At 33.9% G+C, this 20,884-nt stretch overlaps 3 protein-coding genes across 4 annotated transcripts; 2 read left to right on the forward strand and 1 right to left on the reverse strand.

Annotated features, from left to right (window-relative positions):
- The first annotated feature begins 2,160 nt into the window (after positions 1-2,160).
- Positions 2,161-7,779, forward strand: LOC113509974 (uncharacterized). The gene is made up of 3 exons (XM_052901504.1): positions 2,161-4,471; positions 4,618-4,721; positions 5,992-7,779. The coding sequence occupies exons 1-3, from the start codon at positions 2,161-2,163 to the stop codon at positions 7,474-7,476; spliced, it is 3,900 nt and encodes a 1,299-aa protein (XP_052757464.1). The 3' UTR covers positions 7,477-7,779.
- A 79-nt stretch (positions 7,780-7,858) lies between these two features.
- On the forward strand, positions 7,859-11,839 carry LOC113509973 (uncharacterized). Its single transcript, XM_026893392.3, has 3 exons — positions 7,859-9,636; positions 9,891-10,000; positions 10,071-11,839. Exons 1-3 carry the CDS (start codon positions 7,872-7,874, stop codon positions 11,643-11,645), a joined length of 3,450 nt encoding a protein of 1,149 aa, XP_026749193.3. The 5' UTR covers positions 7,859-7,871; the 3' UTR covers positions 11,646-11,839.
- Positions 11,840-13,032: 1,193 nt separating this feature from the next.
- LOC113509972 (solute carrier family 25 member 35-like) lies at positions 13,033-20,661 on the reverse strand. 2 transcript variants are annotated; one of them, XM_026893391.3, is made up of 6 exons: positions 20,483-20,661; positions 18,365-18,606; positions 15,782-15,984; positions 15,145-15,268; positions 14,677-14,819; positions 13,033-13,758 (listed from the first exon to the last, which is right to left on the reverse strand). In XM_026893391.3, the coding sequence occupies exons 2-6, from the start codon at positions 18,601-18,603 to the stop codon at positions 13,565-13,567; spliced, it is 903 nt and encodes a 300-aa protein (XP_026749192.2). In that variant the 5' UTR covers positions 18,604-18,606; positions 20,483-20,661; the 3' UTR covers positions 13,033-13,564. The 2 variants fall into 2 exon arrangements, with proteins under 2 accessions (XP_026749192.2, XP_026749191.2); XM_026893390.3 differs by lacking the exon at positions 14,677-14,819 and adding an exon at positions 14,851-14,993 and having other exon boundaries at positions 20,483-20,660.
- Positions 20,662-20,884: the final 223 nt, after the last annotated feature.

Raw genomic sequence — 20,884 nt, forward strand, 5'->3', positions numbered from 1 at the left:
GGGGAACCTATGCATTTATATACTTTTACAAATTTGTTATTCCTATTACAGTAATTGGACAGTTATAATTTATAATAAGTAGGTGCAGTTATATATATATATATATATATATATATATATATATATATATATATATATATATATATATATATATATATATATATATATATATATATATGAGGGGAAAGGAACTGTCAGCAGTGGAGTTTAACAGCCCTATTGGTATCAATTATTAACAATATTGGTATCAGGTCGACCTCCACGTGGTTCCCCCTGGAAATCATCATGAATTATTTTTGTTAATTTGTCACAATAGGCTAACTGATCTGCTTCATCCTTATATATCATTCTTCATTGGTGTCCCACCGATGTATACCGGTAGCGTAGGTGGGGTAACCTTTTCATTATCACCCATTAAAATACTATTTTTCATTTTTTTTTTATTTTTATTTTACTATTTTTCCTTTATATATTATATATCATGAACACAGAAAGTTACAGAATTGCTAAACTATGTCCTAATATGGGTTGAGCCTATATCTGTGGAACCTATTAAATTATACACACTTTTACAAATGTGTTATTCCTATTACAGTAACTGGACAGTTATAATTTATAATAAGTAGGTGTAGTCGTTCTGAAGTGATGCGCTTACATATCATATATTCGGCAATTGTGTTTTATTTATATAAATACATTACCATGACCTTGCTTTTTGTCCTTTACAGTTGTATTACAACCATCGCTTCGCTTCGTTCTTGTTGTGTACCCATTTATAATATCTATCTCTGGATTCCAATGAAATATTTTTCTGGCAATGTTCCATGATACATCGTGTCTGGTTTGGTAAATAACTACGGAATTTATTTCCGTATAAACTGTGTTCTACAAAAAAAAACCGATTTCAATTCTGGCAAAACCATGGCAATTTTGGTTTTAAAACTAAATTACTGAACCGATTCTGATAAAATTTCTATGGGACCAATGTGTAAGCATATCCTTTTAGATAACAAAATTTTTTATTTTGATTATAACTGACGGAGTTATGAGGTAACAAACATAAAAAATACCTTCTTCTTTTTGAAGTTGGTTGAAAAATAGAATGTTCTTGTACAGTGATAGAAAAAATAAAATATTTTGTGTTAACAATGGCATGACGTTATATTTATCCGACTGCCAAAATAGAGGGTAATGTTTATCTTTTTTTTTAATTGATGATAAAAGGAATGGTAACATCACAAACAATCATCTTTCATTGGTACCTTGCCAGTGTATATACTTGTATATAGCCGATAGCACGGGTGGGGTTACCATTCCATTATCACTCATTAAAAAAAATATTTCCAGTTATATGTATTTTATAGGTATTTTGACATGAAAAATATAAACTACAATTGACTATAGCAGAATATAAATTTTTTCAAAACCCTGTTTTTACGGTTGGAATTCTAATTATAATTCATCTCTTTGATTTTTATCTTTTATTACAGTGGATATTGTATCACAAATAAGAAAAACCAGTTAATCGTCAAATATGTAAATATTATTTTTAGGTTCTAAGAAATATTTTTAGAAAGAGTATTTTATCAGAAATTATTTTTGTCAACGTATTAATACTAAGAAAATTTTCATTTATCTCTTACTTAATATATATTTATAAAAATCAAATTTATTTCATATTTTGGAGCTACATATAAATCTTAGATTGTAAAAATTTAAATTTTAAGAGAAACGGCTAAATAATTAAAATGCTAGATAATGTAGTTCTCTTTTGTCATATCTCTTCTTCATCGGTGGAAAACATAAAGACTACGAAGAACAAAAATACAAAAAAAAAAGAAGATAGAAAATCGATAGAAAAATATAATAGGCATATTATGATAGCCAGTAATATGCCACAAATTTTTTATTGATGCTTGTTTCGAATTATATTTAGGAGAATCTCCGTAGAAACAGAATAGGTTTGTAGATATTATCCTTCATCTACGAGATTATACGTTTAAAAAAGGTACGTACGAAGTGATTTGTAAAACAATACTGGCATTTATTATTAGTGTTGTTAAACAAATTACTTCAGTCATAGAACAATATTATCGTTAGCACCATGTAAATTTTTAGTATTTTTAAACATATTTTTTAATAAAAGCCTAAAATATAAAAATGGCTGTGACAAATGGAATGTTTCTTTTTGAAGTGGTCGTAGAAAGAATCAAGAGTTTGGTAGACAGCCGTTGTTTGATCATAAGAAGCGATTTTGCTGATATATTCTCACTGGAGCTGAAAGATCCCAAACAAATGCATATTGTTATGCCAGAGCCTCCACCTTTGCCGCCAGAGCCAACTGGAAAAGGAAAGAAAAAGAAACCACCAAAACCAAAAAAAGGGAAGAAAGGCAAAGTGGAAGAATCTCCTCCAGAACCAGTAATACAATCGGGACAGTCGGTTTTATTTACGAGTAGTGCAGAATTTCTTATACAAAGCATGAAGAAATTTCCAATGGAAGTCTCTTTGTGGAGTAAAGAAGATAATTTGGTCTTTATTGGCTCCATTAGTATTCCATGGGATGATATATTTTTAAAATATTTAAAAAAAATATGCGATTGCCAAGAGCCTTTACCTGTTACTTTAAATGAAGAATATAATGTTTTCGAAGAAGGCACAGCAAAATTAATGGCGAAAATAGGTCTTCAAATCAAACTCACCTACTTGACTGATAAAGTAACAACAACATTTCGCACACTCTCTGAAGATCCGACAGTGAAGAAATATTTATATACGGGCGTTAATTCCAAAACAACCTCTTATATTTGCACTATGAAAACAACGGATGCTGTTTTTGAAGAAAATTGTAACAAAATTGAAAATACCTTTGTTAAAGATAAACCAAAGCTAAATAAAATCGTTTATGCTGATTATAAAAATGCTCCTGGTGCTAATCTAACTTTCTTCAATGAAGGCGATTATTGTTGCATGAGTAATGCAGACAAACCACCAGAATCTATTTACAAAGCACCAGAAACATATCCCGATATAGATTATATTATTGATTATGTTCGGAAAATTATTATATCTTGCAATGATAATATGAGAATGCTAACACCTCGTCCAACAATTAGCCCCAGAGTTAAAGCTACTGATATAGATAGACTTTGTTATTGCAAAGAGACTAGATGGCCTGATGGTAAATTAGCAGGAAGATTTAAAAAAGAAGTCCAAAACGATCCTTGTCCTGTTTGTACAAAGGCTGAAAAAAAACCCGAAGGTTTTCGTGCAGCAACATTGGATATAGCCAATATAAGAGGTCCTTGTGGTAGAGCTGACTGTAAAATTGCAAGAGCAATGAGAGCTTATTTAGAAAATCTCATCGCAGAAGATAATAAAGAATTCAACATTGATGATATTATCGGACCTTGTGGTAGCAAATCTTGTAATCTTGCTGAAAAAATTAAAGAATTCTTACGTCACGAGGGTGTATTTAGCCAAGGCAGTAATCTTGAAGGTCTTTCTACTCAATGCGCGTGCATAAATCAAATGCAAGTAGCTTTGACAAAACGAAAGTCTTGTTCTTCAATATGTAGTAAAGATTGCGAAAATAGTGAAAGTGAAGCCAGTCAGTGTGAAGGAAAGGGATGCCCCTTTGCTAAAAAACCACAGGTATACAATGTCTACTATTTTACTGTTGAACACGACTACGACAAGGATGGTGGGCCTACACCCACGCCGGCTTCTGAAAAATCTTTAAGATTTAAATACTGTTCATCTGATTGCCCCAGCAGTAAAACTTCTGACGTCACATCATTCACCAAAAGTACATGTAGTAGCGTGACTGGTAAAAAGGTTTATGAATGTTCTGAAGATTCAAAATGTCAAGAACCAACTTGTCTAAGTAAACGGGACTTTCCTCCAAGCCCTGCGGACAGTGATATTATTATACATTTTGATGATATTCATAATTCATGTTGCGTTAAAACATGCGATGTAGCTGAAAAAGTAAAAGATTTTATATCAGATGGTGTGAATAGTAAAAAATATAAGACTATGCAAGATCAAGATCCATGTTATTGTGATTGTGTATGTAATTTTAATTTTTCCAAAAAAACTACTTATTGTGCTGTTTGTGGTGGTTACGAATGCCTGGGAGATGACATGAAAGATCAACCGGTATATGCTAAGCCTCATCCGTGCCCTGTGTATCACAAGTTATATGATAAGAAATATATAAATGTTAAAAGTCCATTTCTAGAAGAAAAAAAGTCTAAGCAACAAGCTGATAATGTGAGTACTAAAAGTTCAAAAACAGTAGCTTCTCGTGGAGGAGGTATATTAGAGAGTAGACTGACATCAACTCGTTCTGTAAAAAGCATATCTGATAGAGGATCAGAAAAAAAAGATACAGGAGAGGAGAAAACTAAGAGAGTAAAGCAAGAAAAAAAGAAAGTTGGCAAATTCACAGCAAACGTTGAAAAAGCACGTGCGTATTATGTTTATAAGGAATATCAATTATAGGAGTTAACCTTAAAATTTAATCTGTATTTTAGTTCAATATAAACCAATAATGTCATAATTAAAATGTATATTTTGATAACAAAGCGTTATCGTTTAGCGTTTATCTTTCAGTGGCTCCGGTGGTAGAAAAAAAACCTGACACCAAGTATCCCTATCCTCCAGTTCCTAAATATATGGGGTGGAATTGGGTTGCTGAAGACATTCCTGGAATGAAGGTACTTGAATATATATTTGAATTAAAATATTTCGTACCTTAAACTGGAACACGGTTGCAGTCTTTACAACGTGCCATATAATCAAATATTATGTACTATGATATTGTATCAGGCCTTGTACTTTTTAATTGTTATTTCACGTAAAGTTGCAAAGTGTAAACAAACATAATAATTCATAATAATAACATAATTTTCATTTTTTATATGTCATAAAGTACGACTAATTACTATGTTTCTTTTTTTTATATGTTTTTGGTAAGTTTTGATATTTTAAATATATTTTTTTATCTTAGTTTGGTTTGGATAGGTATCTTATTTTGGTTCATTTTTTTTATACAACTAAAAAATATAATAAATAATGGCAAACAAGCTGACGGCCCACCTGATGGAAAGTGGTAACTGTCGCCTATAGTCATGAGTAGTACCATGGACATAACATAGTATATTGTTTCGCTCATGATACCCCCCATGCGTTGCCATTTCTGAGGACTCAGGTTTTATTCCTCTGTACCCTATAAATTCACGCCATCCCACCCTTCAAACCGAAATACAACCATGCAAACACAACTGCTTCACAGTAGAAACACAAATGGGACAGAGGTACCCAAGCAATCGACTTTTGCTTACCAAACCATGAACAATTTAACAATTTATAATGTTTTTGATAGATTATTTAAAATGTTCTCTACCAGTGAAAGGTAATCATGCAATAATATATAAAGGTGTCAGTGATAATTTTAATTTGAATGGCCAAAATATATTTAAAAAATTCCGAAGCAAAATATGAAGTAGGTGCAAAATTTTTGTAGGAGATTTATATGCATGGAGCAATTTATGATTAACTTCTTAGTTCACTAGCAGAGTACATTTTAAATAATCACTCAGAAACATTGAAAAATGTTCAACTGTTTTTGTTTTTTGTTTGAAAATTGATAATTGCGACGTTTTCATACATTCGTTATGAACGCTCTCTTAGCAGTATGTTTTTATTACAGGATAGAAAATGGAAATACAGATAATGAACAACTCAAAGAAATTTAACAATATAAAATTAAATTATAAGCGATTGTTTAATATTAATTATATTAGAATAAGTGATATTTAAATAAGTAAATTGTAATTTGGTTTTATGTCCAAAAATATATTTTCATGATACATTCTTGATATTCTTTTTTAATAGCAAAATATTTTATTTAACTAATGAAATGTAGGTGATGGTGAAGGTGATAATAATTAAGCGTAATAATCATAATGAAATTTGTCTTTGCAGCCTCGACCAAAATGGAAGCCAGGTGCAGCCAACAAAATCTTGGTCAGACGGTACAGAGCAATGAGAGAAGGTATCGATATTATAGCAAAGAAAAAACGGGCTATGATGCAACGCAAAAAGAAGATAGAAATGAAACCAACATTAGTTGTAAAAAAACAGAATGGAGAGTATACAGTGCAAATGGAAGTGTTTAAGAAGTATTCAAAGGAACGATTATTGTTTCAGTATCCATATGATGAAAAACCACCGTTAATATACACAGTAGGTAAAACTGAAGCAGAAAAGCTTAAAATACAAAGGCAACGAGAAAGAAGAGAACGTAGGGAAACAAGACGTAAAAGTAGACTCTTACAATCGACTTTTAGAGATAAATGTCAAGAGATTTGTTTAAAGGCTTATAATCAAGCTATCGGTTTACTCCCATTACCAAATCCCAATGATCCTGAATGTCCTTGTTATACAGAACCTGAGAAAAATATTAGTCCACCTATAGATTCATGTTCTTGTTCCGAAGAAGGATCTATTTCAAGTAGCGATACAGACGGTGACGAATGGACCATAGAGTTTACTCCTCCAGCAGCTAGATGGGATGTGAAAGTTAAACATCCACCTATTTTAGTGGAAAATGAGAGTCAGTACTCATATTTAGATTACAAAGTTAAACTGCTCGATAAGCACGGAAATCCTTTACCACGATATTTTAAAGGTCCTGACGGTAAACAAGAATGTAGTGATTTAGGCGGATTTTGGGGTCCTGGTCATGTTTGGATGGAAATTAATAAAGACGGTTATATTGGTTCAGATAATCGATGGGTACCGATGAATTTTATTGGACCTGATGGTATGTTTTACTCAGCTGAAGAGGGGTGTTTTACTGATAGTAGTGGTCAGCTATTGAAGATTGGCATAGATGGATACGTAGATAAAGATGGCAAGTGGGCTTGGTATTCTAAAAGAAAAGGACAAAAGGATGGTAAATTTAAATCCAATATGTCAATGTCTACAGCAGATACAAAGAAGTCTGGTAAAGCTAATGAACAGGAGAAAGCCACAACGGATAAACCTAATGTTAAAGGTAAAACTTCTCCTGATACAACGACTCATCAAACGAAAGGCACTATACCGGCATTAAAGAGCAGAGGAGATAAAGTAAACAAAGCAGTATCTCATTCATCTGTCAAAGCAAAGAATCCTATTGTGATGAGTGTTTCAGTTGATTATAATAGAAACAGACATCCCCGATTACCAATAAAAGGCAAAATGAGTTATTTGGATACAAAAAAGATAGCTAAGTATCGTGAAATAATGCAGGGATTACAAATATACGAGGATTTGGGGGAATTCAGAGCACCAATGAAAATAAACAGAGCTTCCAATACATCAAAAAAGAAATTGTCACCATATAGCAAGAGCGGCACTAAGAATACTTACTTGACTACTGTCCCATCGTCAGCAAATAAAACAAATCCGTCGTTTAAATCTTAAATGAAAAATTAAATGAGATACATTGCTATTACGTACAATAATTTCGTCATCGACCATAGTATGGGCATGAGTATTATTATATATATTATTATCATGTGACATAGGTGATCAGATTTATATACTTACATATTTCTATTTCTATTTAATTCTTTATTTACACATCAATTAATATTTAGTTACATAATTATACTAATATTTTGTACTCCGTACGTATTATCTATAAGAAGTTTTTATATTTTTAAATACATGTATGAATTATTAAAAATAAATAAGATTTCAAATTTTGACATTAAAATATTGGCTTTTTAAAAATTGTAAGTGAGATAAAATTTATTTCAATTTTATTTGGTTTTAATAACGAATACAATTTTTAATAGAATAAGTAAAAACTAAAAATGTCTTCTTTGCATTCAATGTTTTTGTTCGAAATAGTAGTAGAAGAATTGAAAAGTTATATAGAGTGTACAGATTTTCTAATAAAAATTCAATTTGCTGATGTTTTTTCACTCGATTTAAAAGACTCTAATAAGCTGGCTTCTTTTACCAAACCTAATGTACCAAAGCAGTTTAAAAAGAAAATAATTAAAAGAAAATCAAAGGTAAGAGTTCATGCTGCACTTATTCAAAAGGCTCCTTTACAATATAAAGTGCAAATAAGACAATCGGTACTATTGGCAAATAATATTAATATGCTTATATCTAATATGGAAAACTTTCCAGTTGAATTGTCCCTTTGGAGCAAAGTAAATCCCAAATATAAAATGGGTTCAACACATATTTCTTGGAGCCATGACTACATAGATTATTTGAGTAAATTAAACACCAAAAATGAACCACGTTCAGTATTAATTGGTGGATATTATAATGTTTTTGATGAATTTACTTCAAAACGCATAGCTACAATTAAACTTTCTATCAAACTAAGTTATTTGAAGGATAAAATTACTACACAATATAAATCTGCTTCTGAAAATAATCCAGATAATTTCATGTACACGAAATTTAATTATAAACCGACTGCTAGTTTGAGTACAATAAGAGAATATCATGCTAATGCGGAAAACATTGAAACTGGAATTATTAAAACAATATATAGTGGTGAGAAAAGAAAAATTAAACAATTAAATAACTATAACAATAATATTACAAAGCAAATTTCTAAAGTCATTGATACACAAAAGAAAATAACACGTAAAGAGTCACATTTAAATATTAAAAATAAAAAAATTAATGCTGAAACTATAATTAAAGAATATATTAATGCAGAATACAGAAATACAAGTCTTGTGAAAAGTGATACAGTCATATATCAACATCAAAAAAATCTGCAACAATGTAGATCCTGCTCAACAGTAAAGCGTTTAAATGCGTTGAATTACATCTTTGGAGATGAAGGGAGTTCGTACGGGAACCAAGTCTATTATGTAGGTTATTTTATGGTTGAAAAAGATCCGACACCCTTTGGTAGTTCATTAAAAGGAAAAAGTTCAGAAAAATCAAGCGAACCTCAACCGAGTTATAAAATCAAATTATGCGACAGTGAAGTACAATGCAAAAAAGAAACAAATTGTTCTTGCACCCATAGTTATTGTTCGTTGGATTTACCAGTGAAAACTTCACGTTTGATAAGTGTTACAAAGTGTCAACAATTTGATTGTGATCACAAGGTGTATAAAGCACCTGTAACAGATGAGCGTATTTTATTAGATATATCTAGTATGCAGAAAGAATGTTGTGGTATCACACAAGCTGTTGAAGAAGTAGTTGGAGATATGAAAGCAAAAATGAAATTTGAAGAAGATCCTTGTTTTTGTACATGCGAATGCAGATTCGGTTTTACAAAAAAGACGACATATTGTAAGGTTTGTGGTGGATATGAAACTACTGGAGATGATGTAGTTGGTCAAGAACCATTTCCATGCCCCATTTTTCATAAATTAGTTGATAAAAATAAACTTAAAACTTTGAGTACATCTGGTAGTGACAGTAAAAAGAGAACTGACGACAGCCAGAAAATGTTTAAATCTGCTTCTAAATCTTCAAATGAGAAGCGGCCAATTGTTTCGGAAAAGAGCGCTGAATCCGAAAAAGATCCTAAAAAGGGGAAAAAGAAAAAGAAGGATGATCGTTTCAAGTTCAACTATGGTTATCAAGGTATACGTATGTATTTAACGATATTTTTATTTTATTTTTGTTGCTTTGTATTTTTTTTTTATTATATATTGCACACACAGGTTACATTGTTATAAATTATTTTAAACAAAGATGTGCTAGTTTAATTCTGCAATAACTTTTCTTCCGAAACCCAGAATGGACAGGAGAATTAATTGTATTTTATTAGTACAATAATATATTCAGTGTAGGCAGCGGCGTTATTTTATCACAATGAAGTCGACGTTTATTTATAATTTCAGCGCCTCAAATTGGACACGAACATTGTGCTATGCCCTGTACAGGAACTCTAGGTTCAGTACCTAAGAATATGGGCTGGCTTTGGACAGCCGAGGATATACCCGGGATAAAGGTATTAAGATTGTAGCTATTATTTTCTTTTAACAAGCATATTTTTTTAATTTTTTAATTTTTTTTTATAGTTTCGTCCTTTGTGGAAACCAGGAGCAACAAATAAACATGTAGTAAGATTATTACGAATGGCTAAGAATCCTGGTGTAGTTATATCAAAGAAAAAAAGGAAAGATTCGCTACTTAAAAAGCGGTCCCTAAAACGACCTCTCCTTATTGTGCGTAAGAAGGATGGCGAATATTCAGTTACTATGGAGACAATGAAAACTTATGCGAAACCTAGAACTTTTAATCAATATCCTTATGAAGATAAACCTGTTTTGACTTATACTATAGGTAGAACAGACAAAGAGAACAAGGAAAGGCAAAAAAAGAAAGAACGAGAGCGACGGCGACTTGAAAGAGCTCAACGTCAATTTATACAAAGTGCATTTAGAGACGTATGCCAAGAGATATGTCTGAAAACGTATCAACAAGCATTAGGTATACTACCTGATGCAGAAAGTCCTGGCTGTCCTTGTTATCCCGTTCACCCTAATGGCGAGATGGCAAATGTAGGCGTTTCTTGTTCATGTTCTGAAGAAAAGTCTTCCATTGGTTCTGATACTGATTCTGATGAGTGGATAGTTGAATTCACACCACCTAATGCCACATTTGATCCTACATTTAAAAGTAAAAAAGTTATTAAAACAAACAACACAACCCAATATTCATATTTAGATTACAGAGTGAAACTAGTTGATCGTTTCGGAAATCCTGTGCCGAGATATTTTAAAGGACCAGATGGTAAACAACAATGTAGTGATCTAGGGGGATTTTGGAGTGCTGACCATAATTGGCTAGAAATAAATGTCGATGGCTACATAGCACCTGACGGAAGATGGGCGCCCAATATCTTCATAGGTCCAAATGGTGAACAAGTGGATGCCGAAACTGGAAAGTTTCAAACCACTAGCGGTAAATGGTTAGTTGTTGGTGTAGATGGTTATATCGATAGTCAAGGAAGATGGCATTTCTATTCAAAACCTCGTGGTACAGTATCACAAAAAAAACGGGGAATATTTGGCGCCAGTGACAGAAAAGGTGGAGCAGGCGCCAAGGGGCATGTTCTTTATCATGATAAAACTTCTGAAGTAACTTGGAGTTGTTTTGGTGATGCTTCTCTAAAACAGTTGTCAAAGGTGGGAGTTATTGGTCATGGGACTGACAAACGACTATTGTTATCGAAGTTAAAAGATATGCTAGCACGCGGCGAAGATGTAAAAATACCGGAGCCTTCCTCAGTGCCTCGTTTACCATCATCTAGAAAGGGTAAAAGAACAAAAATGCTCTCTCCGAAAGGTTTCGATTCTCGCAATTTCTTCTTAAAAAGAACGAAATGTAGTCATCCAGTACCTTCAGAGAAAGGTATAGTGGCTGTTGATGCACATGGAAATAAAACATTCTTTAGGCTAAAAGACTATAACAATCAAAGACCTAAGGAGAGGATCGCTACTATAACAGACCAGGGTATCAGTTTAAGTTCGTTCCACGTGCCTTGTTTCCACTCCTTTATCAATACCGAATTAATGAAACAGCAACAGCGTAAACTGCTATTTTCATTAACAACTGATAAAAGTAAAGTCGTTTCTACACAAACTGGCTAATTAATTTTACATTCTGTGTCCAAGCAATGTATTATTTTGGATGTGAGAATTTGTATTGTGTGATTAGAACTAAGTGAAAATTTTATTCGACATTGTTCTAGGTCAAATTTGTAACGTTTAACTGTAAGGTCAATAAATATTTATTATAGATTGATTTTTTTTTATCTTAAACTGATTTGAAGACATGAAAATATGAAAGTAAGATATATATTTTTATTATTTTTTTATGTAAAAATGTAAAAATATGAAATATATAATATATATATATCAAATATTTTATGAATAAAATTGCATTCTAGGTGGCCCATGGTTGGAGACCTGGAGCTATATCTAAACACCTACTGCGTAAACTAAATAAAGCGAAACGGATAAAATCTTCTGTTGTATTGTCAAAACCTTCAAAGAAACCCAAAAGGTGCATTGAGGACAAACCAACTCTTATTATAAGTAAACGAAGTGGTGACTACAGAATTGAAATGCAAGTAACACCGTCGAGTGTGGGATATCAAGACCAGTGTACTCCTTTAGTATACAAAATAGCTAAAGCTGACAATGAAGACAGAATAAGAAAGTTGGAGAGGAAAAAACGGAGGCTCATAAGGAAAGCTGTTGGAGATGTCTGGTCTGATTCTTGCCATCCAGAAATATGTGAGAAGACTTGTCTGAAAGCTTACAAACAAGCAATTGCTCTTTTGCCTTTGGATCCCAACAATCCTGGTTGTATATGCGATATTGAAGACAATATGGAAAGAAGCTGCTCATCTGACGAGGATATTATTTCGGATTGTAGTTCAATGGATATGGATTGGGAGATACGTTATTCTCTTCCATACCATAGTTAGGTATTTTAATATTTTTGTTCATTGTTTTTGGAGTATTTTATGGAAAGATAATAAAATTTTTAGATCAGATTTTAATTTTCAACCATCTTGTTGTACTGTCCACTGATGAACATAACCTCCCCCATAATGCATACTACATGGGATTGGCAACCGCAGTTTGACTTTTGGAGATGTTTTAAGAGAGATGCTGCTGATTATCCCTCGTCCTCCTTAGTTGCCTCTTGCGACACTCACGGGAAAGGAAGGGTGGTGGTATTCTATGTAAGGACCTACACGGCTACTTTTTTAACGATTGTTATCACCTCGCCGTAAATAAAATATTATCAAAATCAGCTTAGTAGTTTTTAAATAAAAATAATTGGTTTTGCCACAAAGTTTTTTTTTTAGTAGAACACAAATTTATATTATAGTTGTTTTAATCAGTAAGATTTTGGTCATGAGTTGTTTATCTGGCATAATATTACTGCTTATTCTTAACATCTTTTTTGTAGAATTAACATAACAGTATTTGAAAAGATTCTGAAAGAAATGTATACAGCATGATGTGGTAATTCTATATGTAAATATAGTTTAATCAAGTAACAACGTAACAATTTATATATACTTATTTAACAGATTGTCTTATCGCTTAATAATTAAGTGGGTATATATGTAATTATATATTTTAATCTACCCAATAAGGTTTAAGTTTACATTGGTCTCTCCCTATACAAGAAGGATATTAGCTTATTTTATGCTAGCCAGGCGGATTGTTTTGTAGAACTCATTTATTCTATTGTATTAATTTTATTATAGATCTTGAACATAAATGAAAATACGATATATGCATTTATATCAACGACTTTATAACTTAGCGTTCAACAGATAGTAGTAGTTGAAATAGTCCATTTGAAAAATCCACTGAAATTGTTTCTTTACGAAAATATCACAATAAGTGTTGGGGTTAATTCTGAAGCAGCACTTTTTATATTTCAAAATCAGTTGTAAAATTCTAACGATATAAAATTTTAGTTACGAGATAGATATTGGAAATGATACTTCAGAATTGACACTAATTATTTGCATATTATTTTCGAATTACAATTTTAAATTTTCACGTTTAATTAATGTATTGTTTAACAAGTCCCAAATAACAAGAGACAAAGTGGTCTGAGGAGCTATGCGCAAATACAGTGGACCAATCCCCTTGTACAGCCCGATAAAGCCTTCAGTGCGGCATATTTTTCGGAAACAGTCCCATACGCCATTGTACAGTGAATCCCTGCCAGTACCTGCAAAGCAGTTTGGTATTTAAAACTATATGCCAAGAGTATAATATAATTATTAAGGTTAATGTAACATAGCACATAACATAACAGTTAATGTAACACGGCACAAGTCTTCACATGAGGGAAGGGGACAGGCGTATTTAAGAAATGGCCTATGCTCAATCCAGAATTCTCCGGTGCCAAGCCCAGAATCCAAGTAGAGTTATGAGTAAAGATATCTGAAAATCTACAAATGCGTCTTTTTTAATGATACAGGCCATTTGGAATGATCTTAAATACGCCAATGTATGTAGTTAGTGTATAATATGGGATGCTCTCTAGTGGTCGTATTAGGTACTAAGTTTCAGCGATTAGGAAGAACAAAGCAGTTTGACCTAAGTCCTTGAGCTGGTTTGTTCCTTTAATAGGCTTTTACGATAATCTAAATAGTAAAGATGAAAAGAAGGACTCTCCCAGTACACGAAGAGTGAAATTGAGAAGAATTAAGTGAGTCTACTTCAATGAATGAGGGTACTATAGTTGCTCGTGCGATGCATTTCTATATCTACCAGTTATTTTCCGAGCTATTAACTGCCTGATCAATCAAAATGTATATAAAAATACAAAATTTTAGCAATTCTAAAGTTACTGTAATGTAAATTTCACACATAAGTGTAAGTGGTAGAGTTAAAACGTGAATCGCTCATTAGATGTCTAATTATATATGATTTTGTGGCAAAATATTTTGTAGAACCTTATACAACTTTCATTTGGATTGTTATAAATTGTATGTATTAATCATGGGTGAACTATACAGGTAAAAGATTTTGACAGAAAAAGAGGTGTTTAGTTGAGTGCTATATTTAAAGGAAATTACATTTACTTCAAAACCCAATACCCACATGAATATGTTGAGAATCGGGAAAAATATCTTTAAATTACCCTGATTGTAAAGCCGCGTGATAACGATATCCAATGGCGGTTCAAAGAATAGAATAAAAACACTGGAGACAAGACTCGAGACAAAAGCGAGCTGGTACGGCGAATCTTCGAAATATCCGCGAACTAATAGCTCCTGTTTCATTCTGTAATATTTGAAAAGAATTCCATCATTACCCTGGTTATAGAGACGGACGCTGATGACGTCGAAGGGGCACACGGTAAATGCAACGATGATGCCACTCAGAGAACTCGCAGCGAATGCGAGCCCAAGCGCTGAGTTGTTGCATATTTTGTGATTCAGCAACGCCTCTTTTGCTCTGGGAATGTGATTGTTATTCATTTATTTATTTTCCAAGTACTGCACTAATATTAACATGATAGGTTAAGTACAGTAATAAGAGTGCAAAGTCTACTATCGTTAATTAATATAAGATTAATCTATTATAAAGAAAATGAACAAGTCTTTACACAGAGAACGTGGTGAGTTGAGCTGCGCTGCCGACCGCTAATCTGGTACAATTCGCGCTGATCCCCGCAAAGAATCCTCTCATACCTTCAGTCTTATATATTGTCTGACAGCCGTGCCAGAAACCTGAAAGAACAAGGAAAGAGGGATTTTCCTTTATATATGACCTTTATTCCAAAATCATCATCAGAAAGGTTTTCAATCTTTATGGGGAGGATAGACAGTTGGCTGAGATTACCTTGTTTATGCCTTCCCCATAAGGGGAGTTTTGCCAGTAGTTGCCGCGCTTGGCTTGCGGATTGCTGTTTGTTTGTCAAGCGCAGTTACAAGTTAAGTTTTACAGATGTTTTAAGAGGGACACTATTGCCTATCCCTCCACCATAAGCTCCCTTAGTCGCCTCTTACGACACCCACGGGAAAGGAAGGGGTGGTCCATTCTATGCCGGGACCTACACGGCGATACGTTTTATCTTTACCTATATATATAGTAACCGATGTAGTGTGTGTTACAATTTTTTGGAACCTACTTACAATAAGTAAGTAGGTTCCAAAGAATTGTATGTATTTATACTTCTTTTATTGGATGGAAATGAAATGGTAACCCCGCCTGCGCTATCAGTATACTGTATTTATACTTACCTTTATAACTATGCTGTTTACCGACAGCTATGCTCGGGTGCGAGGCAGCCTGTATTCTTGTCTTCAAAACAGATGCAGGATTGCTAGCTACGCAGCTCAAAATGCCGCTCATGCTAGACCAGAATGCACACTTTGCGAGACTAACATTTCCCTCTTTGGTTTTTGTCCAGTCTTGCACTTCTGCGACATGATATGTGCCTAATCTGAAAAAATCAGGGGGGAAAGGAATTGTTAGAAATGGAGACTAAAAATCCTATTGCAATATACCTAACCAGGTCGACGTCCACGCGGTTCCCCCTGGAAACTATCATGATTAATTTTTAATGATGAATTCATCATGATTGGCTAACTGGCCTGTTTTCATTCTCATCGATCACCCTTCATTGGTGCTCCGCCAGCGTTACCCGTTAGCGCGGGCGGGGTTACCATACCATTTTCATCCAACAAAAAAAAACTGAATATATATATATATATATATATATATATATATATATATATCTAAACAAATAAAGAGATATAAATAACAAATATACTTACATATAAATAAAAGGTACTATATTATACGCAAAGATGAGAATAAAAGATAATACGTACTGTTCGGATAAAATATAAAAGTAAACATTTTTAATGACAGTTTAAACCGTCTAAACCGTCATTAAAAAAAGTCATCAGGGAGCGTTTTCCAGAGCCATGAAGAATGTAAAAAAAAAAAAATTGAGGACAGAGAATTAGAGAGCATCACAGGAGCATAAGTTTTTGAAAAAGGTACTGGAATTTGCTGCTTAAGTTAACTTGGAGTAAAGAGTAAAAAGAGTCCAAACTGTCCTAAGATTTCAGCATTAACGAATAGGAAGCCATTTGAGCTGAGACCGACAGAGAGATATGAGATCAAACTTACGAAGGTTGAAGATAAATAAAACACAATGTATTCCACTCTGTTATCACACAGAGAGTAGACACATAATATAAAACGTAGATACCTAAACACGTTAATCATATGATATAATGAGTGACTTTTGACCTAAACAGATGATTCGTTACTTGTCTAATTATTTGATAACACTTGTTGAGATAAAATTGAAACTTTGCTACCAAGTTTCCAGGATATTGACCACTCTATCACCTTATATCTTTAAGATGCGAGTATCTTTCAATGTCAAGTCGTAACAATTGTATTATTTGTATTATCTTAATTAGTTCACGGCATGCATTTATCTATTGAATCCATTTACTGTTTATGAATGACCAACAAGTTATAGACATTAGTTTTTTTTTTTTTGATGGGTGAAAATGGTATGGTAGCCCCACCTGCGCTAACGGGATACGCTGGCGGAGCACCAGTGAAGGGTGATCGATGAGAATGAAAACAGGCCAGTTAGCCCATCATGATAAATTCATCAGGAATTAACCATGATAGTTTCCAGGGGGAACCGCGAGGAGGTCGACCTGGTTGGGTATATTGCTAGCAATGGGATTCTCAGTCTCCATTACTAACAATCCCTTTCCCCCTATAGACATTAGTAAAACTATGGATATAACAGAATATACTGTGATGTCTGTGTTAGCTCTCATGATTTACCGTTATAATAAATACTACAAGAGTATCAAATTAAATGATTTGTCTATCATCGTCTAGTACACAAATATATATACATAGACCAGAGGAAGACTTTGTACAAAAGTCGATTGCTTGGGTACCTCTGTCTCATTCGTGTTTCAACCGTGAAGCAGTTGTGTTTGTATGGCTGTGTTTCAGTTTGAAGGGTGGGATATGGCGTGAATTTACTGGGTACAGAGAAATAACACCTGAGTCCTCAGGAATGGCAACGCATGGGGGTATCATGGGCGACGGTTATTACTTTCCATCAGGTGGATCGTCAGCTTGTTTGCCATTCTAAGTTGTATAAAAAACAAGACATAAATATATACTTACACATACAAATAAATACAATATGTTCATAAAGATAAAAGATGGTCTAAGTCTGCTGTTAAAAATATTTATGGTTTGATTCTCACGAATAGGCATAGTATAGGCAGTAAAGGATCTACTATAGTGCGTAGACGAGTGAGAAAGGATATTTTTTTTATTAGAATCTATCGAAACTGGCATTCATTGCCTTCTTACGAAACACTAGCTATCCACCTCGGATTCACTTATTTTTTTTAAAATGAAATACATTGTCATTCGCGGTAGCTTTCTATATTATATAAAAGAATTTTGAAATCAGCTATTTTGTAAGTTTATCCATCATAAACTAAAATTTTAATCATTCCTCTTTATAATCATCATCGTCATCATATCAGCCTTTTTGTCCATTGCTGAACATAAGCCTCCCCTTAGGCAGGTTTACCAATAGTTGCCACGCTTACCAGGCGAATTGACAGCCGCAGTCAGGCTTTGGAGATGTTTTAAAAGGGACGCTGCTACCCATCCCTCGCCCTCCCTTAGTCGCCTCTTACGACACCTACGGGAAAGGAAGGGGTGGCCTATTCTACGCCGGGACCACACGGGAATCCTCTTTATAATATTAGTTTATATTTGAGGTCATAACTCCATCTAGTGGTTAATTAAGTTGTACTAACCTAACAGAGTTCATACTGAATCCCAACAACACAGCGGGCACGAGACCTTTCTGCAACGCGAGCGCACCGTCCGCGCGTGCTATCACATACAGCGCGTGAAAGATCCCTCTGTATCTGGTGCTCTGTTCACTGCGCGTGCGCAGCTCGCCTTGCAACTGCATGCGCGTTTTAACCACATCTATCGGGTTGGTGAACACTGTTGCCCCCGCACCCGCAAGCCCGCCAATCAGGAAGTCCATGATCTGTTTAATGTTTGAAACGTTTGATCTGTAAGACCTATTGTGACAAAAGCTGGCGACTAACTAATACGTAATAGGGGGGTAAAGGATTGTTAGTAATGGGGTCTAACTGACCCATTGCTAGCAATACACCATATCAGGTCGACTTCCACGCGGTTTCCCTGGAACCATCGTGGTTAATTCTAGTAGAATTCATCACGATGGGCTAACTGATCTGCCTTTTCATCCTCACTTATCATCCCTCACTGGTGCCTCACCAGCGTAAACATGCGGGGTCGTTACCATTCCATTATCACCCTTAAAAAAAGCATACGTAATAACCAATATCTATATATTGGGTTCAGATTTTGATATTGATAGAAAAATGGAGTTACTTGTATCAGTTCGCTCGTACTAGTCGAACATAAATTAATAACCGACATTTTATTAATCCGTTATTAGTCTAATATATATTAGATATTGTTACTGCAATATACAGATATTGGCATATGTTACCCATCCCTTCGACGACTCATGTCGTTATGATGTAAATTGGTATCATTATAAACTTGAACATCACAGAATACACTGTGACGCTGTGTTATTATTTATAGGACCTACAGTGACATAAGTTTACAACACATGCGAAGGAAAGTTTAAGTAAATAAAAAATAATAATAAAAGTTTTGTTTGAACAGTCGCCTATAGATTTGAATGTACACTGTGACGCCCATGATTTAGCTTATACACTACCTCCGTGTCCGTAATTTCGCTGTCATAAAAACTGAAATATAGCGAAAGAATTTTAAAAAATATTTTTTTTTTAATGGATGATAATGGAATGGTAACCTGCCTTTGCTAACGGTATACGCTGGCGGGGCACCAGTGAGCATTAATAGAAGAGAATGAAAAAGGCAGATCAGTTAGCCCATCGGGTGAATACACTTGGAATTCAGCATGATGAATTCCAGGAGGGGGGGGGGCACGGGGAGGTTGGTCCTGGTTAGCCTTCTCCCCCAGAAATATGGGTTTGACAGAGATACGTGCCTGTAGACAGAGGGCTGCGTACAATCTCTGTTCTATTTAATATCTATGTTTAATTACTCTAAAGGCAAGTATATACTTTGATAAGAAAGAGTATCTAACTTTATTATTATTATTATAAAGGTGAGTACACATTTTGATAAAATGAAAGTTTAACTAGTGAATACGCATTTAATAAATGTTACCACATGGAAACTTTGTACAAAAGTCGTCTGTTTGGGTACCTCTGTCCTCTTCGTGTTTCTACCGTGAAGCAGTTGTGTTTGCACGACTGTGTTTCGGTTTGAAGGGTGGGATATAGTAATGACATTACAGTGTACAAAGGCATACCATCTTAGTGTGGGGAAGGGATTGTTAGTATTCGGGAAGTTAGTCCCTGTCAATATATCCTATCAGGTCGACCTCCACACGGTTCCCCATGGAAACCACAGTGACTAATTTATCGTTGTATACGTCACGATGAGTTAACTGACCTGCCTTTTCATCCTCACCAATCATCCCTCACTGGTGTAGTTACCATTTCATTACATCCATTAAAAAAACCTTAGTCCTTAGGAATGGCAACGAATGAAGAGTATCATGGGCGACACAGTATACTCTGTTATGATTATATACTGTTCATGTCTGTAGGCGACGGTTACCACTTACCATCAGGTGGGCCGTCAGCATAAGTCTAATCCTAAGTTGCATAAAAAAAATTGAAACGTCTTTATCATTCAGGTATTTATTTAATAAAATCTGAGAAAAAGAAATACGTAAGTAGTGCCTGTTATAATTTTACCTATAGCTCAATTGTTAATGTAAAATGTACCTTATTAGTTACATAGATAAAGTTAATATCCACACATGTACTTACAAATTCCTTTTTATCCTCGCAAATCACCGGCTACTCTAGAACAATCTATAACAATACGTATTTACATAGTAATAAATTATATATTTAATTTACATCACGTAATTTGCTAAAACATATTAGGATAGGAAGCGTCTCTCATTGTGAACGCCATATGACTGGTTGGCGCGCTCGCGAAATGACACCAGATAACGTATTATGCAAACAATGTAAATGTGACGTAATGAACGTGTACGATCGTCAGTAAAATTTGGCGAGACGCGTGAATAGAGACTTATTATATGTATTGTACTCAATATAGATACATGGATTTAATATATAAAAGGCCAAAGTTAATTAGGAATACAATTTTTTATTCTCCCTTTTTATGACAATTTTATTTATTCTTTATTTGAAATTAAAAAA

This window comes from Galleria mellonella, unplaced genomic scaffold (assembly GCF_026898425.1).
Source record: "Galleria mellonella isolate WM207_F2 unplaced genomic scaffold, CSIRO_AGI_GalMel_v1 utg78, whole genome shotgun sequence".
NCBI classification, from domain to species: Eukaryota; Metazoa; Arthropoda; class Insecta; order Lepidoptera; family Pyralidae; genus Galleria; species Galleria mellonella.

Coding starts and splice junctions, on each gene's coding strand:
- LOC113509974 (XM_052901504.1), top strand. CDS start 2,161: ATGGCTGTGACAAATGGAATGTTTCTTTTTGAAGTGGTCGTAGAAAGA. Junction 4,472..4,617: donor AGCAAACGTTGAAAAAGCAC/GTGCGTATTATG, acceptor TTTATCTTTCAG/TGGCTCCGGTGGTAGAAAAA. Junction 4,722..5,991: donor AAGACATTCCTGGAATGAAG/GTACTTGAATAT, acceptor TTGTCTTTGCAG/CCTCGACCAAAATGGAAGCC.
- LOC113509973 (XM_026893392.3), top strand. CDS start 7,872: ATGTCTTCTTTGCATTCAATGTTTTTGTTCGAAATAGTAGTAGAAGAA. Junction 9,637..9,890: donor CTATGGTTATCAAGGTATAC/GTATGTATTTAA, acceptor TTATAATTTCAG/CGCCTCAAATTGGACACGAA. Junction 10,001..10,070: donor AGGATATACCCGGGATAAAG/GTATTAAGATTG, acceptor TTTTTTTTATAG/TTTCGTCCTTTGTGGAAACC.
- LOC113509972 (XM_026893391.3), bottom strand. CDS start 18,603: ATGGACTTCCTGATTGGCGGGCTTGCGGGTGCGGGGGCAACAGTGTTC. Junction 15,985..18,364: donor TTCAGTATGAACTCTGTTAG/GTTAGTACAACT, acceptor TGATTTTTTCAG/ATTAGGCACATATCATGTCG. Junction 13,759..14,676: donor CACGCGGCTTTACAATCAGG/GTAATTTAAAGA, acceptor ACTGCTTTGCAG/GTACTGGCAGGGATTCACTG.